This window comes from Lepisma saccharinum, chromosome 5 (assembly GCF_977018435.1).
Source record: "Lepisma saccharinum chromosome 5, izLepSacc3.1, whole genome shotgun sequence".
Classification (NCBI taxonomy): Eukaryota; Metazoa; Arthropoda; class Insecta; order Zygentoma; family Lepismatidae; genus Lepisma; species Lepisma saccharinum.
In genome coordinates, this window is record NC_139233.1 from 6,407,247 (window position 1) to 6,434,250 (window position 27,004).

General features: G+C 37.3%; 1 protein-coding gene across 23 annotated transcripts in view; it reads left to right on the plus strand.

Annotated features, from left to right (window-relative positions):
* The window catches only part of sls (sallimus), an 854,140-nt gene that overhangs the window by 576,427 nt on the left and 250,709 nt on the right, over positions 1-27,004 (plus strand). For 16 of the 23 annotated variants that reach the window (XM_083122061.1, XM_083122066.1, XM_083122070.1 and 13 more), the window contains 16 exons: positions 297-440; positions 1,429-1,683; positions 3,242-3,277; positions 6,364-6,507; positions 7,950-8,207; positions 9,567-9,710; positions 10,226-10,441; positions 11,236-11,412; positions 12,281-12,553; positions 13,293-13,582; positions 14,339-14,374; positions 15,890-16,010; positions 17,719-17,906; positions 20,092-20,309; positions 21,202-21,457; positions 23,121-23,339. In XM_083122061.1, the coding sequence (XP_082978187.1) occupies positions 297-440; positions 1,429-1,683; positions 3,242-3,277; positions 6,364-6,507; positions 7,950-8,207; positions 9,567-9,710; positions 10,226-10,441; positions 11,236-11,412; positions 12,281-12,553; positions 13,293-13,582; positions 14,339-14,374; positions 15,890-16,010; positions 17,719-17,906; positions 20,092-20,309; positions 21,202-21,457; positions 23,121-23,339 (2,975 nt within the window). The remainder of the gene's footprint in view (positions 1-296; positions 441-1,428; positions 1,684-3,241; positions 3,278-6,363; positions 6,508-7,949; positions 8,208-9,566; positions 9,711-10,225; positions 10,442-11,235; positions 11,413-12,280; positions 12,554-13,292; positions 13,583-14,338; positions 14,375-15,889; positions 16,011-17,718; positions 17,907-20,091; positions 20,310-21,201; positions 21,458-23,120; positions 23,340-27,004) is intronic. The other 7 variants (XM_083122068.1, XM_083122069.1, XM_083122080.1 and 4 more) reach the window with 3 other exon arrangements.

Below are 27,004 nucleotides of genomic sequence, written 5' to 3' on the forward strand. Positions count from 1 at the left end.
TTTTTCCTGGAACCTTTGAACTTTTCTTGTCAGTAGAATATCAGTTACACGTATCAATACATTTCATATTGGCCCATCCTTAGTTGCTGTAAGGAGCTCTGCGAAATGCTGTCAGACTGTCATCTTTCTTTGTGAATCTAAAAGTAAAAATTGACATAGGTAGTGATTTTAAATACAATCTAAAAAGTCTTATTTTGTTAGAGCAAAATGCTTCAAAATCATCTGGCTAAATACTTTATTCATATCTGCTGAAAATGTATGCTTTGTTAATTTTGACATTACTGTTTCCTCTGCAGGTTCCAGAATTTCAAGGACTCACGACTTTGGCTTTGTTGCTCTTGATATGACCCATGTGCGCAGTGAAGATGAGGGTGTCTACATGTGCCGAGCATCTAATGCTCTTGGCGAAGCAGTTACCACAGCATCTATGAGAATTAAAAGTAAGTGTGAGGGTCTTGAGATTGCAATTCATTGTATAGCAGATTGCATGGCTTTGTTATGGTGTGGATAAAATATGTAATTTTGAACTTCTAACCTAAACCTAAAATTTGTGAGGAAGACACATTTATTTGCATAGGCTTCACTGAAACTTAGACCACTTTTGGCTAGAACGTGTATGAAGATATGTATCATTTCAGAGAACCAGATATCAGATACCAGATAGTTTTGCTATCTGGATATTTAAGGGTACTACCTTTTAACTATCAGAGACCTCGATACATCCAGAAATTTTCAAATATCTTGAACTAAAATTATTTTCGAGTGTAATGTACATCATTTTAAAATTAATTAAGTTCAAGTGATTTCACTTATATCAACAAGAAGAAATACAATGACAAAGCACAATATTACAAATTACACTGAACAAAATTTTGACACACTAACCTGTAGACAGCCTCCATTTACTAGTCAACGCAATGTACTATGTAGCCAGAGGTCCCAGGTTTGAACCCTGGTCAAGCATTGATGCATTATTGTTTGTCCTACTACCATTTCATCAATTCATCATTAATCCTCATCATTGCAATTAAACAAAGAGGTAGAAAAGTGACAAAATTTAAAAAATAGAAAACAATAATGGAATATTAAATATAGTTTTGTTTTCTACACTGAATATGGACTTTTCATACATTTATAAACACTAATTTGGTAAAACAGATGTTCATATGCAATAAAATTAATATTCAAGAAACTAGTTTTTCTTGCAACTGTTCATTCATGTTTCTACTCTTAAAATATACTGTAAACAAAGTGGAAATAAGTTGAAAAAGTTCAGTACATTCATTTAAAAATATCTGGGAAATGCAAGGAATTTATTTTCCCAGTTTGAGTTTCAACACTGGTAAGACGTTTTTAGTTTCAGTGTGTACAAAATTTTGCAATATATTTTCAAATGTTAATTTCAATATATTTCCTCTACTTCTTCAGCTAAAGCCAGCATTCAGCTGGAAACCCAGCATCCCGAGGGAATGAAGAAGATCAGACAGCTAGAAGAGGGCCGCGTGCCAACAAGAGCACCCGAGGCTGATAGGGTGTTCGAGAAACCCATCTTCACCCAGCTCCTCACTGGGCCGTCCGAGGTGTTTGAGGGCCAGAACGCCCACTTTGAATGCCGCGTCGTACCCGTCGGAGATCCAGATCTGCATTTTGAGTGGTTTGTGAATGGTGTAGAGCTCAAGATGGGTATGTACCTTTGATATAATCCACTGGGTTTTTATTTAATTTTTTAAAGTTTTGTGGGTGGAGTTGAACATGTCACATAATCTAAAATATCACACGGAGCTTTTCTAAAATGCTGTTCATTCAGCTTTGTTGCATATGGTTTTTACAACTAAATATATGACATAATCCACTAAAATGAGGAAACATTGGTCAGTACATTGTGTAACAATCGGGTTGCAGTTTTTGTCTCAGGCTTTGACTTGATATAGCACTGTGGCTATTGTTGTTGCTTCTTAATCAAGGGGTCTCAGGTTTGATTCCTGGTATTGTTACGTTCGACTGGTTCAGATCCAAATTTGAACTGGAGAACCAGTCCTGATTAAGATGTATGAGTTGAAAGTGGCCGTAAAACAAATTTACCAAATTTTCGCTTTGATTGTCGTAAATGTACAATCTTATTATCAGCACAAGAATAATGTTTAAAATGGCAGTTCAGAAATCCTTGAGTCTCATTTGTGTATCAATTTCCTTACAACTGATTGTTTTTAATTGGTTGGTTTATGTTAATTGATAGTATGTTTTTGCCACTTACTGACTGTTTTTGCCTCTTACTGACTGTTTTTGCCTCTTACTGACTGTTTTTGCCTCTTACTGACTGTTTTTGCGTCTTACTGACTGTTTTTGCCTCTTACTGACTGTTTTTGCCTCTTGCTGACTGTTTTTGCCTCTTGCTGACTGTTTTTGCCACTTACTGACTGTTTTTGCCACTTACTGACTGTTTTTGCCTCTTACTGACTGTTTTTGCCTCTTACTGACTGTTTTTGCCTCTTACTGACTGTTTTTGCCTCTTACTGACTGTTTTTGCCACTTACTGACTGTTTTTGCCTCTTACTGACTGTTTTTGCCTCTTACTGACTGTTTTTGCCTCTTACTGACAATTTTTGCCTCTTACTGACAGTTTTTGCCACTTACTGATAGTTTTTGCCACTCACTGACAGTTAAGTTTTGATATACACGTTAACTCATGAGAATCTTTTATTGAACAACAATATTTTTTCAGTCTTTTTTAGAGGTAAAGAACAAAGCAATTTCATTTATTGACAATCCTGAGATAAAATGCAACCATATAATATTTAATAATAATAATAATTTAATCAACTTAGCTTTACTTTAGCTTTACTCAAAAAAGTAGTGGAAATATTTTACAGGTGATAACAGTTGCAATTATCAATATTGCCAGAACATGAAGAGACTTTGAGAAAGTATTTTGCACATAGTGTTTGGTATCAGTGAAGAATAATGAATAAAGTAACAAGAGAATGAAAATATCTGGCATTATTGATCATAATAAAAAACTCATAATAACACAGTTATAAATAATTTTGCATTTAAATTGTATGTAAAGGTATCAGTTTTTGTTGTTTTTTTCTTTAAATTTTTAGTTAATTTATTTTACATTATTTTTAGTTAATTTATTTTACATTATTTTTACAACTGAAATTCCTTACATGCAGTTTGAACAATTTGAAAAATAAAATGCATATTTTTAACTCCAGCTTTGTGACTATTTCACTTTCAGATAGCTATGGTTTTTTCCTCAACACACAACCACCAGGTATTTTTTTTTAAATTTAAAATTTATTATTTGGTGCTGGTGAACCAAATATATTGGTGGCATTTTAACATTGGTGGTGGTGGTGTTGCATTTTATAAGATTCATTATTGCATGTTTACTTATAAGAAGATTCATATTTCCTGAATTATGCTAATATTAACATGAAACAATATTTTATAATTGTTTTTGAAATTAATCGTTACAATACTTTGTGATTTTTCTGCTCAATACACGAGAAGCGTTCCAAAAGTAATGCCTCTTGTTTCATTATGTTGGCCCACATCATTGGCAGATATGGCAATATGGTGGCCAAGGAGGGTGGATGGGGTGGTAAAACCCCTTAGGCCCACCATTTCCCCAAATGGTGCCAAAGTTATAGGACAATATTAAATAAAGAATACATAACACCCCTTACAGTCAAGAACCCCTTCCCCTTTTCATAATCCTGGGCATGCCACTCGTTTCGTGGAATGGCAATACAGATTGAACCTTTTTCTTTTGTCAATGTCGAATAAGTTTTTGTTGCTATGCAACAGATGGCAGCAGAGGAGCAGTTGAGCAAGATTGCATCTGATATGAATGGCGAGAGGTGTGTCCTGCTAAATGTGAAAAAAGAATAAAAAATATCCACTGACATTCATCAATGCTTGGTAAACATTTACAGAGACAAAACAGTGGGTGTAAACACATTGAAGGAGTGGGTGGTACTTTAGATAGGGAGATCTGCAGGATAACTCTTGCGACCTCATGAGGTCATTTGCACGAATCAATGGATTATTTTGAGGGAACTGTGTTCCGAGTTAAATGTTGTCTTTGAAAGTAGTTGGGCAGTGTTTAGCACTGCAAATTTTGTGCTGAGTGTGCTCACACAGGAACAAAAGAACCACCAACGTAAGTCAGTCAGCACCTGCTGAACCACTTTGAGCCTGAAACTGACTGTTACATTGACCACAGCATCACTGGTGAGAAGAAGTGGGCCATGTATAACCTTCATTGCTGATGAAAATGCATAGCCAGTGGTGGTGACATTGTTGAAAAATAATGTTTTCTAGCTGAAGACTTGCTGTATCCAGTCATGTTGTGCTTCTTAGCTGTTCTATTTCCATGGAAATAAATAGCATGCATTTCTTTCAGAGATACCCTCGTATAATTTTACTGAAATAAGGTTATGTACATGTTTGTACTATCTGCTGCAGAATTGTGAAGTACCTCCTTGATAGGCAAGTGATTTACACTGTGGACTTGATAGGCAAGTGATTTACACTGTGGACTTGATAGGCAGGTGATTTACACTGTGGACTTGTAAACAAGGGGTCCTGGAATTGATTTCTGGTCGCAAAAATGGTTCGGATCCCACTTTACACTGTAGGTCTAGTTTTCTGTAAAATAGACATCAAGCTGAATTCTAAAAAAATGCACTTTTGCCAGTAAAACAGTGGCCAGTGTTTTAAAACACCCACATTCTAGAGCTATCAATATATCAGGAAGAAAAAATGTTCCTCTGACATTATATTCTTTCTTACATTGTTGTAAGAAATATGATAACTCATATGTAAGTTGTGTAAATTATGGCCTAACCAGGAATTAAATTATTTCATACAGTTATTTCCATGAAAATTCAAGTTCTGACCCAAGCACAGGTATTTCTTTCCAAGTGTCCCTTCATCAGGTCGTCATTCATACTCGTCATGACTAGCCGAAAATGGCAGAAAAGTGACATAAAGATAGAAAAATACAAATGCAGAATTCAAAGTTAGGTTATCTAGAGACAAGATATAACTTAGCACTCTATACATATAAAATAAGATTTTTCTTGCTCCTGCAAAATGTGTAACTAAATTATCGTAGTATTTGATTCCTTGTGCATGCACTTCAGATATATCAATTCTATAATTTTTACTATATGTAATAATATATTACTATTATTATATTTATTAATATATTATAAATGGGCTGATATGAAATTTTGGCCAATACCAATAATTATGGATAGAAAATTTATGAACACTGTTAAGCTGAAATTCTACCGATCCTGGTATAATATTCCAGATAATCCTTGAGAAATCTGTGTGTTTCATTAACCTCCTTAATAAATGTGCAATGAAAAAGAAGTTGCATATTTATACATTTACTTTTAACAAAAGTAAGGCATGGAGACAGAGACAGCAATTTAGGGGGTGAGGGGATAGTTGCCCCCCCCCCACTTTTTGCCACTTTTGCTCCTGCACTATGCTAATCCTTATGTATCAAGGGAAAGTAAACTGTTCTTGACCTCCCCCCCATGCCCCTTCAGTTTTGGAACAAAAGCGCCCCCACGGCATGGGGATTATATGTTTATATCCATAAATATTAGAACATAATGGCAGAATATTGCACTAAACTATTGGGTCGATGCATAAGTTCGTAGCGTTTTATAACGTACATTAACAGGAATACAATAATGAATTAACACAAGTACACAGGTGATAAGATGAAACATTGTTATTGTAGTCTAACAATAGACAGTCACAACAACACTCACTGTCAGTTATGTAGTCATCTCCATTGTCAATGACCGTCTGCGAATGTTGCAGAGGAGTCCGATGCCTCGCCTGTAGAACTGCTGTTTTCAGTATATGACATTATCCCCGTACACAGCACAAATTGTTTCAGAGTTGAAGAAATCAGTTAGCCAAGTTTCAAGAGCAGCTTCACTAGGAAAGACTTCCTACTGCTGCACTTGATCCTCGGTTAAACTCTAAGAGCAGAATGTGCCGGAATTGTTCAACTTTGTCCACTTGAGACTCCATCTTATTTCGTCTCCAAAATAGACAAAATTTGCTTAGAATTAGAATACACTGTTTTTTCAGGAACACAAAACTACAAACCAAGCAAGAACAATGGAACGCAGTGTTTCCAACCCATAACAAAATGCTACGAACTTATGCACCGACCCAATACAAGATATTGATAGATATATCGGATTGGTAAAATTATCAGTAATTTTACCAATAAACCGACATGCCTATAGTGATACTGATCAAGTACCAATTAATCTGTCTCAACCCTATTATAAATATGTTTATATTGTGCTTTTGTGATTATAGGATCCCGTTTCCATGTAACTCATGATTTTGGATTTGTAACTCTCGATGTAAACAAAACTGTTCCTGAGGATTCTGGTGTGTACATGTGCAAAGCAGTCAACAAGGCAGGAGAGGCGGTGACATCTATGTCCTTCAAAGTCAGACGTAAGTAGAATAATTTCTAATATATTGTTATGTTCTTTATAAGCTGTATGTATTGGCCATACTGTATATTGTTGCACTAACTTTCATGATTAAGACCTTCTTTACTACTTCATAGTTGGTGTTTGCACCTATACCACCATTTATATCAAGCAGCCAGTAAAGCCTAGTCAGGGCATGAATTTTCTTTGTGACTGTTCCTTTATCAAATTCATCTTGTGATTTTCCAAAAGTGGCAGAATTGTGCAGATCCCCGTGCAGTCTTGGACTTTAACCTTCCAGGGAGATATACCACCCTGGTTTTAATGTTAGGCATGGTTCTTAGCTAAGATTACTCCTTGCATCTAGAGATGGGTGCAAGTAGCCTGCAGTGCTGATGCACCCATTCCAAGTTTTAATAAACAAACCAAAAGTGGCAGAAAGCAAATATAAACGTGGTAAAGCTTTGTAGTGGGCTGAACAAAATGGATTTGGATAATGAGGGTTTAGCTGTCAAAACGTGGATTTAGGATTCAGATAATTATCACAAAAACGTGGATTCAGGTACCTAATTTAGGATTCAGAATTCAGATAACATATCCTGAATTTGGGGTTCAGATAATGAACTCTGAAAATTTGTAGAAAATAAAGGAAATAGAATTTAGGAAATGATTCAGATAGTAAATCCAGTGTTCAGGATTTGGAATTTAGTTAACAAACCCTATTTCTTTTTAAAAAAAAATTGCATTTGACCACCCAACCCCACCTTACCAACTATTCATTGTTACTAGAACTTCTCTTAGGTTGAACTATTTCCTACTTATATCCTTTCATAGTATGAAGCAAACCCTTTTGCTGAAACTTCGATGGACCATCCTACTATTTCCCTCTATCAAGTAGCTGCTTACACTTTAATAAATTCAATGAAAATTCAGATGTGACTATCATAAATCTCCGTAAATTAGTTACTTATTTATCTACATTCATTTGTTTATTTTCTTTTGTCATGCTCACAATTTATATAAATTTATACACTGTAATTTTATGTTAGCAATAATGTGATCATAATTGTACATCATATTAATTCAACATAACATTTTACACGAAATATAACAAAATAGAAATGAACAAAATTTATTAAACACCATGCGTATTAAAAAAATACATGAAATTTTTGAACATATTTTGGTCAGCCACAAGTTGTTTCTCCATTACACTAAATGTCATATCTTGGCTACTTTTTCTCTGCATTGAAGAAGCTAGAAAACTGTAAATGCCCCAATTATTTCCCAGCAATATTGTAGGATTGTTTTAAATTTTTATTGCAAGTACATGTTTGACATGTAGGGATAATGTTATGCTGGTATACAGCATGTGTGTATTGTACCTTTTTTAAATGGTGTATACATGTAAGAGGTAATTTTTGGAAAACTTAAAATGTTATTTCTTTTTTTGTGTCATCACAGCTCGCTCAGCCATCATTGGAGAGCCAATGCAACCAGATGCTTGGCAGAAGATCCAGCTTAAAGAGGCCGAGATGAACAGGGTGCCTCAGGAGTTCATCGACACAACCCCACAGCAGGCTCCCGTCTTCACCACCCACCTGGTGAGCCAAGATAAACTGGTGGAAGGCCAGCACGTGCATCTCGAAGCACAAGTTGAACCGAGAGCCGATCCTAATCTACGCGTGGAATGGTACAAGAATGGCATCCAGCTGACAACAGGCATGTTTCACTTTTTCATTTCTATAAAATGCTTCATAAAAATATTCAAGTTCTTAAACTGATCACAAGTCTTTATTTACAATATGCAAATTGTATTTGGAAATGATAAGTATTGGTTATATTCATACATTCGTGTAGGTAGAAATAGGAATGAAATTTTATCAAGACATCAAATCTGGATATTATGATATTCTTGATTCTGGATATCCTAATATTTGGATTATCTGGATGGTTTTTGATCATCATCTCTGTCCATGAATGTAAGATATGGATTTCAAATGAATCAATCATCTGAACTGTTGGTTCATCCATTTTGCAAATTCTCCACAAATTCTTTATCCACAATGTCCATCATGATTGACAGATTTCTTGGGAGTGCATACTGCAGAAATATGGACTTCACAGTTAAGGAACATGTTAAACACACTTATTGTGTCGGGCCTCCCCGATGGCACAGTGGTAGCATCATCACCTTGTAATCAAGGGGTCCCGGGTTCGATACCCGGTGGAGGCATATAGTGGTTCGGAACCCTCTTTAAACTGTAGGTCCAGTGTCAATTATCCTTACTGTCCTTACTGATCAATCAATCAACTTATTGTGTCGAGCAGTTCAGTTAATTTCTGTAAGTATCTGAACAATGTATGTTATGCCTTAACTAGAGGTGCCACATTTTAAAGCCTTCACACATTTGTTCAAGTACAGTACTCTTTTCTATGCTTTTGTTATTCGAAAGTTGGCCTTTTTTAATAATTTATTTATATAGTTTATATTTAATTTTCAGTAGAGGTTTAAACAACTAAAATTAATTTAACTCCACTAGAAGAAAGTTTTAGTTGACAGGACAGAAAGAGGACTGAATATTTGTCCCTTTCTAACATTTTTGTGTATATACAGGATGGTGCAAAAGTAGGTTGAAAGTAGTATTGTTATTTTGTTACAATGTGGAACGTTTCTCTCCACTTCTGGCACACCGGGTCTGCATTTTCATATTTCCAGTAATTCTTCAGGGTCCACTTTGTCTGGCCTGTCAGGTTACATGCCATTATGAATCACCAAGGTGTGAAATACAAATGAAAGATTGTCAACCTACTTTTGCATCACTCTGTATATTTGATAATCTAATATTAGGGAAATAAAGAAGCGAAAGTAAAATATATTGTAAAAATGTTTATTCTTTTTCGGAGTGAAATAAATATTCAAACAAAGTAACTGTAGGAAATAAAATATTTATTTTCTACTCAATGTCTTCTTATATTTATTTGATGTGATGCACTCTTTTCTTTCTTTTTAACATATTTTTGTGATAGTATAGTTGCATATGGACATAAACTTTCACCGAAATGTGTTCTAAATTCTAGGCACCCGAATTCGAAGCACCTTTGATTTCGGTCTGGTGACCCTGGCCATCAACGGAGTGAGGCCTGATGATTCAGGAATGTACACCTGCAGGGCCACAAACCTTCTGGGAGAGGCTGTTTCGACTTGCACTATGAAGGTTGAGGGTAAGGTTTCTTAGCAAACTTTTTAGCGATAAGTTGTCAGGTCTTAGCTTGTAAAGTGAGAAGCGAATTACCATTGTTAGTAACATACTAGAAATATTCCTACCACCTGATTTTACCATTACTTGGCTTGTCTATCAAGAGGCAGTATAATTTAAAGATATTTCAGATGTGCTTTAATCATTCTGTGACGGCGACAGGTTTTTTCCTGATTGTATTAATGCATTGGAAACAATACGTAAGTTATGGAGCAAAATTACAGAATTGAGTTTGATGTGAATCTTGTTACATTACTTACATCTTGTACAGGGTGTCCATAAATTATTCACCGAATAAGGGATCAAAATATCTTTACTGTAGAAAGTGTTTCAGAAATCAGTCATGGCATTACATTAATTGATTCAGAGTTTATCAATAAACCTGTACATGGGAATTCTGAGCAGGGGTTCTGTAGTATAATTTGAGTGTGTTTTATACAGTATGAAGAGTGTTGAATATGTGATGCTTTATCACCGTAGATCGTCATTGGTTGCTGGGCAGTTCTCTCCGCCCTGATGCTTTGCCCAAGATTGAAGCTCTAGAAGGTCCCAGGGGACAGAGACCAGATGTCCCGGAACCTGTGTACGAGTCTCCAGTGTTCATTTCTCACCTGAACAACGTTGAATGCAAGGAAGGGGATACTGCTCATTTCGAATGCACGGTGGAACCATCTAAAGATCCAACCTTGAGTATTGGTAAGTACATTTCCCTACCAATATCCTAGATGGTAATAAAGTGATAGCTTCTAGTGTGGTATGTGTGTGTTAGGATTCATGTGTGCGAACTAAATAGTGTTTGCGTCATGGCTAGGATATGTTTGCATATCTATTTGTGGGGATTTTGGAGCAAAATATGCTTCCATACCCCTGTAAAACATCTTATATCCTCCTCAGATGAAAACTTTTGGATAAACGCCTGCCAGAAGTGCTCGAGGTGGGGTATGAGTACTTGTTCTTGCACAATATTCAGATAGTTACGCAGCTGAGTGTACTGAAATTTCCATATTGTCTCATTAATAGCATAGTGACTAAAGCTGTTGCTTTGTAATCAGAGAGTCCTTGGTTTGTTTCTTGGTGCAGGTATGTTACACTTTAAATTGTAGCCTATCTGAGCATAACTTTAATTTTTTCAATAATTTGAGTGCAATTTGGAGAAATACATTAAAATGCATTTGTCAGCAAAAAAATAAGTTTTTACAACATTCCATGAAGGCACATAGGTCTACATACATTTTCAGTCTCTACCATAGTGGAGGTGATGTGATCATCACAATGCTCTGAACACTCTTAACCTCTTGCAATTATTGCTGAGAAGCTGACTGAATCGATTTTGGCAACATTTCTCACATTGTTGCTGGAAGGAAGTGTCTCTTATCTTCTTTGAAATTGGTCAATGTTTACAGAATATTATTTTAATGAGGAAACTACTGAGAATTATTTTGTGACTTACAGTACATTACTATATTGTGATGCTTTGTTTTGTTTTGCAGAATGGTTTGTAAATGGTAAACCATTACCCTCTGGAGCTCGATACAAGTCAACTTATGATTTTGGATACGTTGCTCTTGACATCAGCCATGCCTATCCTGAAGATTCTGGCGTGTACATGTGCAGAGCCACCAACAGCAAGGGACAGGCAGTGACCTCTGGAACCCTCAAGTGCACAAGTAAGGAATGGACTCCATACATTATCTTCATATGAATAATAATTACTTAATTTCGTACCTTGTATGGATGAAGTTAGTACGTTTTATAGTATGTAGCATACAATACTGACATCTAGTTCTTCCAAAGTACGGAATTTGATGCTTCTTTACAATAGAATTTACTTTAGTAGTTAACTTAGTAGTGTACAATGTACACCTTTTTAAAAGTTTTTGTGGTCCCATGTAATAATGTTCTAGGTTTGATTTCCTCTTACGTTTATTCAGAGGAATTATTTACTCACTTTCACATATAAAATGCTTACTATAATTGTCTATGAAAACTGAAATATCAGTGATAAGCAAGGGGGCTGTGGTGGTCATGACAATGCATATGATCATGTAGAACTAACATGAAAAAAAATCACTAATACTGTTAATTAAATACAAAAGAAAAAGCATAGAAGTTTTAAGTACTTTCTACTTTTTTTTTAAAAAAAAAACTATACTTGCATTGGTCAAAAGTAGCGATGTCTAATCCAAGATTAGATGTCAGAAATAAGGTGCCAGAAATACTTGTATTTGGGAGACCAGCTTTTCCAGCATCCTTGCGACAAGGTACGTGCTTATTTCAATTGTAATTGTGACCGTAATTGTGAAAAGTGGAAACATTACAAAACAAGCAGTTTCTGTTACGGTCTTCCTGTAACGCAATTTGCTGGAACCTGTTGCATGAAGGATCCGCCGAACGGCCGACGCTCTGGCGGTAAACTACTGAAATAACCTCCCTGTAAATGATTATATTCATGTTAAGTATTTTTGTTATAGAGTGAATGATAAACCACAATAGAAAATTAATATATATATTATTTAATTTGCCTCTCTTCTACAGGCAAAACAAACATCTACTTGGACACGCAGCACCCTCAAGGCAAAGCTGGTTTGGAGAAGGTGCAGGAGGTGGAGGATGCCTTTGCCTCAAGATACCAGAGGCAGATTTCTGGACCAGAAGCAGAGTTCCCGAAACCAGTGTTTGTTGTTCCTCTGGAGCCTCAGTTCTCCATTAACGAGGCGGAACCACTGCATCTGGAATGCCAGGTGGAGCCCAAGAATGATCCAAATCTGAAGGTGGAATGGTACTTCAATGGAAAGGCACTGCAGCATGGTAAGAGTGATTCCACATTATGTAAGCTTTAATGTGTTTTTTTTTCATGTTTCTGTACGTTGCTATTTACCATATTTTTTTTTAGTTAATTTTACTTTTGAAAATGTTTGTTTTTTAAGGGACCAATATGAAACCCAGAAGAAATATAACATTAAGGGCATTCCAGCATTATGTGTGTAACATTTACACATAAAATGTAACGTTCTAGACATGCAATTGGTTTAATATATTTACAAAGAACTAATATCTTAGAATTATGAAGTTCTTTATGGTGTCTGCTAAAAGCATTAACAAAAAATGTGTTACGTGTGTGACACTTTTAAACTAGCAAAGTTTGAAATCACTTGCCTGTGAAACATATAGGCTACAGATGCTTATAAATTTTGTTGCTGAAACATGCAAATTATATGCATTCACAAACATTTAAAACTTAATGCAACTAAAAACAATAATAATTTCCAGATTGATTCATTTTGTTATTTACATGGAGTAGAACCACTTTTCGTGGAATGCCTCGTTATGTTCTATTGAGATTACAACAATTCACTGTCTAATATGGAAAGTGTAAAATATCAGAATGTAACATCAGGGTTGCATTGTACTCTTTAGGAGTTTTAAGTGTAAAGATATGGCTACAAAATGTCAAGATGACAAAATCTACTTTTGAAACCATCCAGCAGTTTGTGACTGCCAGGCAGCTACATCTTACAATACAATATTCATTCTCTTCATTTAACAGGATCTCGATTCAAGATGACGAGCGATTTTGGATTTGTTACCCTGGATCTAGCAGATGTGTATGAACGAGACCAAGGCATTTACACTTGCAAGGCATACAACAAAGCAGGTGAGGCTTTCACGACAACAACCATCTATTGCACTACCAAGGAAGGTTTGATCGAGAGGACTCAGCATCCCAAAGGAGTCGCTGGCCTCGAGAAGATTCAAGATCTGGAAGACTCGCTGAGGAGACCGGAAGGTGCTCAGCCTGAATCTGAGGAGGGCCACGCACCAGTTTTCACATCACAGGTAACATGAGAGAAGTTACATGTGTTCTTAGAATTGTTACTCCATGCTGGCATCTACCTTTTGTTGTGTTTTGTGAATGAGATCTATCAGGAAAATCATATCAGGCAAGATCCTACTTTAAGCTGTAGGTCCAGTCTCATTTAACCTATCTGTGCATAAAGCAGACTTTATAGCCTCCCTGATGGCATAGTGGTAATGTCGTCACCTTATAATCAAGGGGTCCCAGGTTTGATATCTGGTGGAGGCACATAATTGTTCGGATCCCACTTTAAACTGTAGGTCCAGTCCCAAATAGACTATTTGTGCATAAAATGGACTTACAACTGCAACTCAACAACAATTAAGGTGGCCTTATAAACAAACTCAACCAAATAAAATTATTCTATAATTCTTCCATGGAGTTTAATATTATTATTATTATTTTTTAATCCCAAATCAAACAATAGTAAACAACAAAACAAAGTACCTGATTTGCCTGTAAAATTGCCCACCTGTCTTGTATGCAGTACTTGTACTACGTGTGCTATTGTGATAATAATTTTTAATTTTTAGTGCATGCATTAAGAAAAATGTAGCTTCTTTTTTGTTCACTGCATAACTACTTTGGTTTTGAACTAATTATTTTTCTGTTACAATTATTTTCCAAAGATATAATTTCCCATTGTTCTTTCTAATATTACCTTTCAAAATTGTGTGTTGTGTTGTTACCTTATGTTATGTGTTGTTCGTTCATCCCTTTTGATCTTTGTCTTGCAGCATTGTGTTGGGTTCTGTCCACAATTGAATCACCAGGTACACTTTATTACTATGTATTGGTGATGGGCCACTAATCATGATAGTACATAGATGACTTTAAATAGTGGATAGTAGGGATGGGACCGATTAATCGGTACTCTATCGGTATCGGCCGATATAGGCATATCGGTGTATCGGTTTATCGGTAAAATTACAGATTATTTTACCGATCCGATATATCGATAAATATCTTATAATTTAGTGCAAAATTCTACCGTTTTGTTGTAATTTTTATGGATAATTTCCATGCTCTTCTTTCTAAAAAGTAAATGTCTAAATATTTAGCTTCTCTTGCACTGCAGTCACCTCAAAACACACAGTTATTAAGGAGATCAATGAACATTTCAGGTTCTTCAAGGACCATTTCTAATTTTATATCGGATCGGTAGAATATTGGTTATCGGTATCGGTAAATTTTATATCGGTACTTTATTGGTATCGGCCAAAATTTCATATCGGCCCATCCATAGTGAATAGCTATTTAGAATTTATTGCTAACTATAGTTTGAATAGTACTTTTGAAAATATAAGAATTTTCTTGAGTTATTTCTTATGGTACAACAGTGTCTTGAGCTAAAGTTTGGATTTGAAAGGTTCATGGAATCATGCTATTGGGATAAGATGTGCTGAACATGCTTCAGTTAATAAACCTTGTGCTTCTTCGTGGCAGTTGATGTGATTGCACATCTTAATCATAGGCCCAAGATTTTCAAGATTGCTATACGCTACCTGTTTCAAATACAGAGGCATGATTTCAGGAAGTTTGTGAATGCAACTTGTATGTACAAAACTTTGTGAAAATATATATTTTTACTTGTTTCAGAACATGAAGACAAATTGTATAAATTGTACATACTTATATACTAATTATGTTAGCAAATATTAAGAAAATATATCAAGAATATCATATTGTGTGAGGGATATACTTTTAGCTTCCCCTTTCTTGTTGGTGATGTTAGCGGAGAATTCATGTCTGTCATCATCATTATCAAAAATGTTACCTGTCCATCGCTAGTGTATAATCTGACATTGAATTCTAACAGATTTGTGCTGTGAACATTGGGTAACCAACACTGATTTTAGGATTTGAGTAATGAATTCTGAAATTGGGATTCATGTAGTGAATTGTATATTTCAAAATCTAGAAATGAATCCCAAATTCACAAATCAGGTAACCAATTCTGGATCCTTGACTTGGGTAACCAATTTGGGATCCAGGACTCAGGTAACTAATTCAGGATCCAGGACTCTTGGTAACAAATCCTGGATTAGAGAATCAGAATCCCAAACTGGGTAATTTTGGTTTTGGTTATAATCAGATTCAATTACACATTTCTGTTTGCAACCCTGTTTTCTTCTATCTTGATATTAACTCTGATCAAGGAAGATATTTTCGTAAAAAAAAAGATAGAGAAAAGGAGAGGAAAAATTTACAATGAAACACCTTAAATTTTTCAAATGCAATTTTGTTGTAAGTATTTGTATTTTTAAGAATTTCTCTGTTGGTTACAGTTCCAGAACCTGACTAATTTGAGTGAAGGCGACATCGCTCACTTTGAAGCCTCCCTCACCCCAGTTGGAGATCAGACAATGACAGTCGAATGGTTCTACAATGGTCAAGTCCTCAAAGCAAGTAAGTGATTACATGCAGTATGTCTCTATTGTTAATGCACACAGTTTAAGAGGCCATAGTGCAGGGGCAAAAAGTGGGGGTAACATCCCCCATGCCCCCTAATTCCAGCCGCTGGTAAGTAGTATAGATGTTTCGACTAAGGCTGAGCTGATGGCAATACCAACATTGTAATTTAATTACCGATACTGGCCTGTATTATCTGGATTGATTGATTGATATGATTTATTTTACTTAATTTTTCTGCCACTTATGGCAAATTGCGTAGTTGAGGATAAAATTGATCAAGGGACACTCACAAAGAATGCCCAGGCCAGGATTTGAACCCAGGATCCCTAGCATTGTAGTGCATTGTGTTTACCACTCCGCAATACTTTTCTAAAATCTGGGTGTTTGCAGGGTCCGCAAAAATTCCACATGACACTTGCATGAAGTCTAAGTATTCCGAAAATTATGCATAAGTTTCATAATTTTTGGAACGACATTGTGAACAGATGTTTTTTTTTTATTAAATGAGCCTTTTTTTGGGGGGGGGGGGAATATGCATATTTTAAAGCAACACACTTGGAGATTAGGAGCCACAATGGTCTAGTTGAGAGGACATCTGACTGACACACGGGAGACCCAGTTTCGATTCCCAGGGTTGGTGATCTAAGATCGGAATTTTTCCAGCCTTGTCCGTGCATAAAGCAGCTCTGGTATTCATCCAGCCTTAATGCTTGGCTGTCGACAGGGCACCTTTTCATTATTTTCCTCTCCTTTTGAAAAACCTCATCAATATTCCAAAGCTGAAAAATTGCATCAGCTTAGAATTCCTTCTAGAGCATTCACATGAATCTTCATGTGGTTTGCCTTCTCTCTTGTCTACATATTATCAATAGTTTCATGGACTTACGTAGTCACAAAAGTAATAGATTAAAATTTACAAATACTCTGCACTGTTTTGAATTGTTACAATTTTCGGGCTTCAGGATCTGTAAGAGTGTGGGTGTGCAAAGTGTATCGGCTTAGTCCTAATCACATTCTTCATTCAACGTTCGGCATTTTATGATGGACAAAAATATGGAAATGCCACGACATCGGAACAGGTGATATCGATGCAATTTTTCCACTTGAAATCGGACGAGGTGCGACATTCTTTTGTTTTGTGCCGTGAGATAGGACCCTGTCAGACTGGTAGGAGTCGACAGTTGCGCTGTAGATAGCGTGTAGTGCAGTTGATACTGAATCATATCCGAGCTGACAATGTTTCAAAGAGGGCAAGTTGTTGGTGCCCGCCTTGCAGGTGCCACTGTTTCCAAAGTAGCCATGTTATTTGGCGTATCGAGATGGACTCTATCCAAGATCATGATGTGTCCGGGAAGACATCATCAGATAAACACCTGCGTGGATGAAAATGTACACTGAGTGACAGAGACAGAAGGACACTGAGTAGGATTGTGACCATGTTTTGCATGAAGAATGGTGCAAGATCCCATTATCCACCATCCAGGACTTGTATTTGTCCATTCCTCGGAGACTGCAGGCTGTTTTGGATGCTAAAGGGGGTCCTGCACCTTATTAGCTACAGCATTCCGGCTTTTCTTCGCAGGTGTTTCCATATTTTTGTCCATCCCCTGTACATTATCAGTTACCAATATTCCGTAAATTTTGTAACTGTATCATGTAGGTATCAGTACATTCCTAATGCAATTTATTTATTTTCCTCCAGGTCACAGGACAAGAACTGTACATGCTTTTGGGATGGTGGTGCTGGAAATCCTCGGCACCAAGATCGAGGACAGCGGTGAATACACCTGCCGAGCAACCAACAAGTGGGGCAAGGCTGAAATCAGCGTCACCCTGGAGTGTGTGGACAAGTCCAAGGGACAGAAGCCTCACTTCACGACACACATCCAGGTACGTCTGTTGACTGAATTCTTGATTAAGACTACCACCTGTGAATGCTCATTACTAGATAGAGATTGATGTATCCTAGATAAAAATTTACAATCTCAAACCTCTTAGCTCTCCTTTTTAGCTATGCCAGTGCCAACCCCAATTATACTTTCCATAGATTTTAAATTTCCCTGCATTATGCATACACCCTTCATGGTCCCAATACAATTTTCCTGGATTTTATGCTGTTCTTATTCTAAGATTTTTTTTCACCTTACACCCTGAAAAAGGTAAAATCGAGTTGCACTGTATTCAGAGACATGCTAAAGCAGATATCTGATTGTGTTGTATGAACAATAAGTTGCAGGATATCTGGAATGAATGAACATTAAATTGAAACTTGCTCATGGCCTCCCCAGTGGCATAGTGATAACGTCCTTGCCTTGTATTTAAAAAGAGATCTCAGGTTCACTACCTGGTGGAGACACGTCATGGTTTAGATCCTGCTTTAAACTTTAGGTCCAGTTCAGATTAGCCTATCTGCATAAAGTGGACTTAAAAACAAAATGCAAACTCAAATCTTGCAGAGACAGGTAGAAAATGGAAGTTTGGTGTAGTCTAGATTGGCTTGATAGTTCAGGAATAGAGCAGACACAGAATGCCAAAGTCCGTGTTCAATCCTTGGTTGAGGCACAAATTGTTCATAACTTTTCATAAGTTGTAACACTGAAGTATCTGCATCATACTTGCTTTTCACTAGTTTAATGATGAAGATACTGTATTTTTATAGTTTCTTGTTTCATAGTTTCCCATTTTCTCGGGGATCTCCAAAGCACAGCTGCTACTTTTTTAAATATGCAAACTTCATTATGACAATTTTTTGGCCGCGGTGGCTCAGTCGGTAAAGCGTCTGACTACCGTGCTAAAGGTCCCGGGTTCGATCCCTAGCCGGTTCAAATCCGGGAACTTTTCTAACGTTGGAAGCGGCCCCGGCACCCACCCAGCATCGAATAACATGGGTACCTGGGGGAAACCCTGGGGGGTAAAGGCGGTCAGGGGCGTGATGCTGATCACATCACCCCCACTCACGACCGGATCAAGAAAGTGTGGGGCGTTACCCCCACACCCCCTATACGCCTTCATGGCATGGTGCTATGCTCAGGGGAGCACCACTTTAACCCATCCGCTTACCTAGTCGTCGAATTGACGGCCTGACTGGACGTTCGCTTCCCGTACCTAGTCGTCGAATCGACGGGTTCCCGATTTTCATCACGTAGTTTCTTTTTCATTCAATAGATGGCAGAGGTTGTATGATCTTTCAAATCTATGACGTGTATGTTTGTGCTGCTAAGTTTTTCATACCATTTCAAGCGTGTTTTGTTCAGTAATTTCTCATGTAAACAAACCTTCATTTGTTACGTCTTGCAAACATGTTGCATAAGAATGTTCTAGAAGATTCTGCGATTGAAAAGTTGCTTTTCGATAGCGATGAAGAGGAAAATGTGGATTTTGGAAGTGGAGATGAACATGGGGGTTCATTTTGTGTTAGTGAAATTGAAGAATGTAGTGAAAGTGAGGAAGAGGTGGCTGTGGCAGGAAAAATATAAAAGGTTGAGGAATGGAAATGAAATGCAACGATGTGTGTGATCAAATTTAATAGGTGAATTTCTAATTATCTTTCAAGTAAACTGCATATGTGCATACTTATTACTATACTTCCACTTCAATATATAAAATTTTCACGTAAATTGCTTGGATAGTTTTCACAATATTCGACATTTTGTCTTGCTGTGCAACCTTCACGGGAGATAGCCAAATTTAAATGATATTTCATGGCAAAAAAATTGGCATTTAAATGGTATGCGGATGGGTTAATTACAAAAATGTATGAAGACTATTGTCCAGGCATGTGCCTTTTAAATACTTATTTAAGACCTACATGGGTCCTTCGTTAGGCAAACAAAGAGGATTAAATTCCCATGGGTTAAAACAAGGCAAGTTAAGATTAAAATTAATAATATTTGCAGAATATTGTGGCTAACAATTTCACTATTTTAATTACGTTGGTATAATTCTATTTCACTACTAATTTTTCATTTCACTCAGCTTCTACCAATTTGTGCCTTGAAATGTTAAACAATGCTTTATATTATATGAACTTTCATCTTTTGTTTGCTTTCAATTCACTGCTTTCTCTTTCTTTCAGAGTTTGGAAAACCTTAAGGATGGTGAATCTGCTCATTTTGAGTGCACCCTGACACCCGTTGGAGATCCAAATCTCAAGGTTGAATGGTTCCACAATGGTCAACCGTTACGGCACTCATCTCGTATCAAGAGCGTGTCTGACTTTGGATATGTTGTCCTGGATATAGCCTATGTTCAGAGCCACGATTCTGGGGAATATGTGTGCCGAGCAAGTAACAAGTGAGTTTCAATTAATAGCACCAACATGCTTAAATTCCATTTTTGTGCAAATACACAATAATTTGGGTGACTTTTTACAAAAAGAAAAATACTTTATTCGTGTATCACTATCACAATTATTCTCTAAATTTCTGTGACCTATAATTTTCAAACCAAACATAACAAAAGTTACCCTGAGAATATAAAAGTTTCGCTGTCTTCAATGTCAGTAAATGTCAATAGAATGATAGAATGCAATCAAAGCACTGTTTTTATCCATATCTTGATGGAAGGATATTTCATGTAAAAATAAATCACTCATTATGAACATTGGTGAATAAATTTGACTCTTTTGAACAGCAAGTGCCACTAAACACTTAGGACTAAGTTATTATTAAAGCAATTCCAGAGCTAACAGACTGACACTTTAGAATTAGTTTTATTTATATGTGTAACATTCATGAAACATATAATGAAAAAATATATAACCTAAGATTTTACAAGTAGTAGTCTTTTTTCTTCCATAGCAATATGTCTTCAAATGTATTCTGCCAACACTACATAAAAATAAATTTGAAAGTAACAGACTGACACAATTGGCATCCTATGAATCTGGATTTTCTGAATCAAAGTTAGTGGAATAGTACTGATGAGGTAATTTTTCGCAGACAAATTTTTGGAGTTTAGAATCACGTGTACTGTGTATTCACAATGCAAATACATTCTCCTTTAAAACAATGTACAGCACATTGTTCTTCACTGGTATATAATTTTCATCATCAAGGTTGACATTTTTCTGGAATTTCTCAACATATTAGTCTTGCACAACGGTAAATAAAAAGTCAGGAAATTTGGTTTGTCAAAGTGAGTGAGAATCCTGCTAATATATATTATTATCTTTTTCTATTTCCAGATATGGTGAAGATTTTACTCGTGCTACAATCAAGTGTGCTGGCAAAGGTGGAGTGTATCTTGACTCGCTGCAGCCTGACTCCCTGGCCAGGATTCGTGAGCTTGAAGTTGGCCAGGCTCAACAGCCGACACCAACCACTCCCGTCATGGAGCCTCCCAAGTTCATTACACACATCTCTGACATCATGCAGCTTGTGGAGGGACAGAGCGCCCACTTTGAGGCTCGACTGACACCTGTCAATGATCCAAATCTCACGGTAAGTATGTACAGTATGCTCGTGCAAGGTGGTTCAAAATTATTCTCTGAATTTACGTGGCCTATAATTTTCAAATCAAACCTTGCAAAATAATATGAAAAGGTAATTCAAGAAGTTCAGTTGCCTGCAAAATCAACATTACGGAATGCTACACTCTGCCAGGAGTCTGTGGAACAAGCAAACAAATGTTTTCCGTGCAGGTAGTGACGCAAGAGGTCTCAATGGATGAATGTGCAAGACTCAGAGAGATTGCATGGAGGAGGCAACACGACTGCAGTTACCAGGCCTTTGCAGCAGCAGGCACTGCTTTACTGAGCACACTTCTGGGACTTAGGACAAACCTTTTAAATGCTTCCAAATTTTCAAATCCACCTGGGTTCTTTAGTCACACTGTGCTTCAGGCTTAGACTATGGGACACAGACACAGATTCGAGTTTCCTGCGGGAAGCATAACAACTTTTCTCCTGAGAGTCAGTGTATGGGACAGTGGCCACCCACCATCATGAGGAAATTGGGGAGCTACGAATGAGTAGTGTAACCCAGTAATTCAAAACCTACGACGACGACTGGGAGTTTGTCATGTTGACCACACGTTATCCCGTTACTGATTGGATGATCGCCTGAAGCTGAAGCATGTGGGTGTGAGGTTGATTGATTTATTAGCATCCATTCAACTTTAAAAAAGTTTGGAATTGTCACATTGTACATATACATTTAGAATACATCTATAAAATTATAGGCATAATATAATATAAAATACAATAGATAGTATGAGATACAAGATATCATATAAAGAGAATAAATGCATGCTCAATGTTATTTTCTTGAGACAAATTGGCTAAAAATATGTTTTCTATATTCAATGCTCACTTCATTTGCCCCACACACACACACACACACACACACACACACACACACACACACACACACACACACACACACACACACACACACACACACACACACACACACACACACACACACACACACACACACACACACACACACACACACACACACACACACACACACACACACACACACACACACACACACACACACACACACACACACACACACACACACACACACACACACACACACACACACACACACACACACACACACACACACACACACACACACACACACACACACACACACACACACACACACACACACACACACACACACACACACACACACACACACACACACACACACACACACACACACACACACACACACACACACACACACACACACACACACACACACACACACACACACACACACACACACACACACACACACACACACACACACACACACACACACACACACACACACACACACACACACACACACACACACACACACACACACACACACACACACAAACAAACAATAAATTGAGCATTAAATAGTCACCTATATACTGTAGGCAGGCACTAGCTGTCATGGGCTGTTGCGGGTTATTGTTATTACCTGGGTTCTTCATCAGGGAAAGAAGAATAACTAAATGCATGTGGGTTAAGACAAGGTAAAGGTTGAAAGTTAAGGATAACAGGGAATAAAACTAGATGATAGAAGATCGTACCATCCAATTACCTTCAGCAAATGCAGGTGTGAGATTCACGCAATCATATGTTTTTCCTTGCAGGTTGAATGGTACTATAATGGCAAGAAGCTTCCTCATGGCCATCGCTACAGAACCTTCCACGACTTTGGAATAGTTATCCTAGACATTTTGTATTGCTACGAAGAAAACTCTGGTGTCTATGAGTGTAGGGCTGTGAACAAAATAGGAGAAGATGTCACAAAAGCAACGCTCAAATGTGTGTCCAAGACTAACCTGATCCTTGACACTCAATTACCAAGGGTAAGTTTTGTTTTTTCTCTCGTGCACATTTGTTAAACTATGTAGAAATTCCTTGGCTTTTGATAGTTCTGTTTTTACCAGAGGCGAGGTGAGGTTTCCGGTTATCAGGAGATAATGGCAATGACAAAGCAAAATAATAAAAATATTGCATGTTCAATATTTAAAGCCAGAATATTTGCATATTTGTGTGAAATAAGCCAGGAGACAGCATGAAACAGCTAGAAATATGCAAAGGAATCGCTAAGCTTAGCGCTTCGAAGAGAGAGTGCAGTACTACTCCCCATGCCAAACCCTCCTGACAAGTTTCCCATTGCGTGCAATGGTGTTCCATGGCTGAACAGCTGAATCACAGAATTGTGCAAATTCCTTCTATATGTTTGGCAGCGTTTAGCTGTTCTTGGAAGACACCCTATGATAAGAAAGACAAGAGACTTTCCCCTTTTTTCAGCCTTGTATATTTACAACCACAGTAGGGTTTCTATGATGTCATCAAAATTAAACTTCAGAGTTTTCCAGCATTGTGAAGCATGCAAGGCTCTTGTTTTTAAGATAAAGAGCACATATTGAGTGATATAAAATGTGCTTTTTCATTGTCAAAACCAACATAGAAGCTTAACTTAACATGGCTTGAGATTTCGAAGTATAGATTAAGGCCCGTCTGAAAGTCTCAATGTTCATGTTTATCTTTCTCGCAACAATTAGCACACAATTGAGGGGTTTGAATTTCAGTTTCAAACACAGAGAGAAAGAAAAAAAATGAGAATTGTTGCTTTTTCATATTGCTCAATTTACGTAGTGCATTCGAGGTTAAATCAGCATTAGCTTCCATCTGCAAATAAAATCCTGAAAGCTAATGCCGACTGTCTGGTAACCCGAGAACACTTATTCAAATCACGTCGCCAGAAAAGCTACAATTCATTTTTAAGTAGTGCAGTCTCCAAAGTATTTTCTTCCAAGTTTATCATTTTTAGTGTTGTTAGCAGTATTATTAAAGTTATTAACACTACATAAACTGACAATTCACAAAGCAATATCAACAAGAAAATGATATACAATAACATATTGTACTATAGCAATTATGCTTACTTTGTAATTTGTACATGTCAATTTATTATATTTACAGGAAGAATATAATGAGATTTCATAATTCTCATTGTATGGGATAGCGTAATTTGTCTTTTGTAGTTGTGAGGCTATGGTACTGCAGTGAGCTTTTCAACTGAATAGGCTATGACATTGGCTTTTAATATAGAGAAAAATTGTGCCCCTTGTCCCCTCACTCTTCCTTGTTGACTCTGACGTTTGGCAAGTCTTGCGATGACTATGTAAAAATGTCATGCTTCACCACTGATTTTTACATGTAAATAATGAATACTTAATAATGACCGAGGCTTCAGTGTAATCATAATATGTTTAGTATCCTTAGCTGTAATTGTCAATTTTTCAGTTCAGTTTCTGGGAATTTTAAGTCTGGAAAGAAAATCACGGAAATGATACATGCATTTTCTTTACCTCAAATATTTTTGATATGACCATTGTCATTGTGATCCAGTTGGTAGGGCATTGATCATTTTTCCATAAATAAGATCTGGATATCACCCAACCTCTTAATCAGTGACTACCTGGGGGTAACCCAGGGGTTAATGTTAGTTGGAGCAAGTTGCTAATCACATCACCTCTATTATGCCAGAGATCGAGAATGCATTTTGCACCGTCTCTGAGGATTTTTTTCAGGTACAAAATGTCCATATATGCTGAAGAATCTCAAATTCTAATTCATTCATTCATGAAACAAACTGAGCTTAAATACCTAGGTATTGTCTAAAGTCTAAGATTTAGGGGATCAAACCTCAGGCTATGTGAGAGCCTGGTATTAGATGTTTATAGGCAGCGAGAGGTGCATTGTAAGAGAAAGGGGGTACAGCTCTGAAGAGCAACATCAACACTCAAACAGCGAGGGTCCTAGCCCCGTGAAATAAGAACACACTGATATTTAATTTAAATACTTCACTTCACTGAACAGGCCGGGGTGAGGAAGAGTCATAGGAATGTTTGTTACCTGAAGCGCTGTTGTAAGATCTTGTCCTTGGCGGTCGTGGCTTCAACGGGGTCCTAACCTGTAACAAAGCGCAACTCTGTTTCTCCCAAAACTGCCCTAAACTAATTCCAATTTCTCAACGATCACTTTCGCTCGTAATTCTCTCCTTTTCTTTTCACTTCTATTATTTAGGAGCTCAGTAGCTCAGTTTAAGACTTAATTCGATGTAACATAGATAGCAATTCAGCATGACTCTGAAGCTCACTAGCAATTACTGTATTCAATGAAAATCTAAAGGCAACTAAGAACAAGATTTTCTCACGTGGACTCTTTATTCGGAATTTGAAATTTTGATCGCTAAATCTGTTGCCTCGAGCGTGTCTCTCGATAACTGCGTTTTTAGCGTAAAGCTGTGTTTGCTATTTCCACAGCGAGTTCCGGTAGGATTCGAATCAGCGGATTTTTCAAGATCCGCTGAAGGTTGCCGATGTTGTGTCTTTGAAGGAAGTTATGACGTGATTAGCTTGTTAATTTATGAAGCTCAGGGTTCTGGGTTCAAGTCACGCCTGCGGTGTGATACAGTATATATAGTAAAAGTTGTGCTATGCTTCAATTATTTGGATTGATGTGCTTTTATATTCACACTTCTGCCACATTGGCTAATTGAAAAATAAGCTTTAAGAATAGCATTAAGTTGTGGATCAGTTCGTAGAAGCTGAGTAAGGAAGTCCAATTTCTTGAAACCAGCATTTAATGATCAACAATGCATGAAAACAATCCTGTAAAAATTATTTGTTGTGATTATATACTGAAGGACTAACAATTACTGTTTAACAATGTAATGAGAACCACCAGGCAAGGAAGAATTGTTTCCTATGATACACTCAACATGAACAGGGGAAACAATATGGAGAACATACATTTTTCGAAGAATATCTTGGAATACCTGAAAAGCTATCATGAACTTCAAGTGTTTTTCTTGGATCCCCTTGTCGCCTTCATCAAAGCGGTTCAGACCAACTGCGGAAAACATGACAACGATCAGTTGATGTCAGCTGTGAAAGCCAGCCTACTGCGTTTGATGAGCTTGGGAAAAATCAATGTTACAAATGGAAGATACGTGCTGGCGTGGAACAACAAGAGGTCCGCGCAGGGAGATGGAAACAACTCTTCTCCCAGACGTTGACGAACATGCCGGTGACCACAATGTACAACACCGGCCACTCAGCCCTACTCCATGTTGTAAGTCGACATCCATGGAGTCGAACGCTTCAGTTCCTCAAGAGACCGGATCAACTTCCCTTCCGTGCTCCTACAAGACAAAAGTGGGACGAATTCTTGAGGACCTCGATAAATTCGTAGCTGTTTATTGGAGCAACCGTTCGAACGATAGCCCAAAAGATGCAGCCAACAATCCCAAGAGCTTGTCACCGCTGAATCTACCAGATATGCCTCCTGAAGATGGCATGACCAAAGTTCCTCCAGCAGATACGAAAAGCATGCCACCAGATGCAGGGAAGGAGATGCAAGGAGAAGATAAAGATGAGGAACAGCATGATGAAGCTAAGGTGGCAAAGGCATCAGAATTGGCTGAAGGAACCTTCTTGTCAAACCTTCAAGGGAAAGG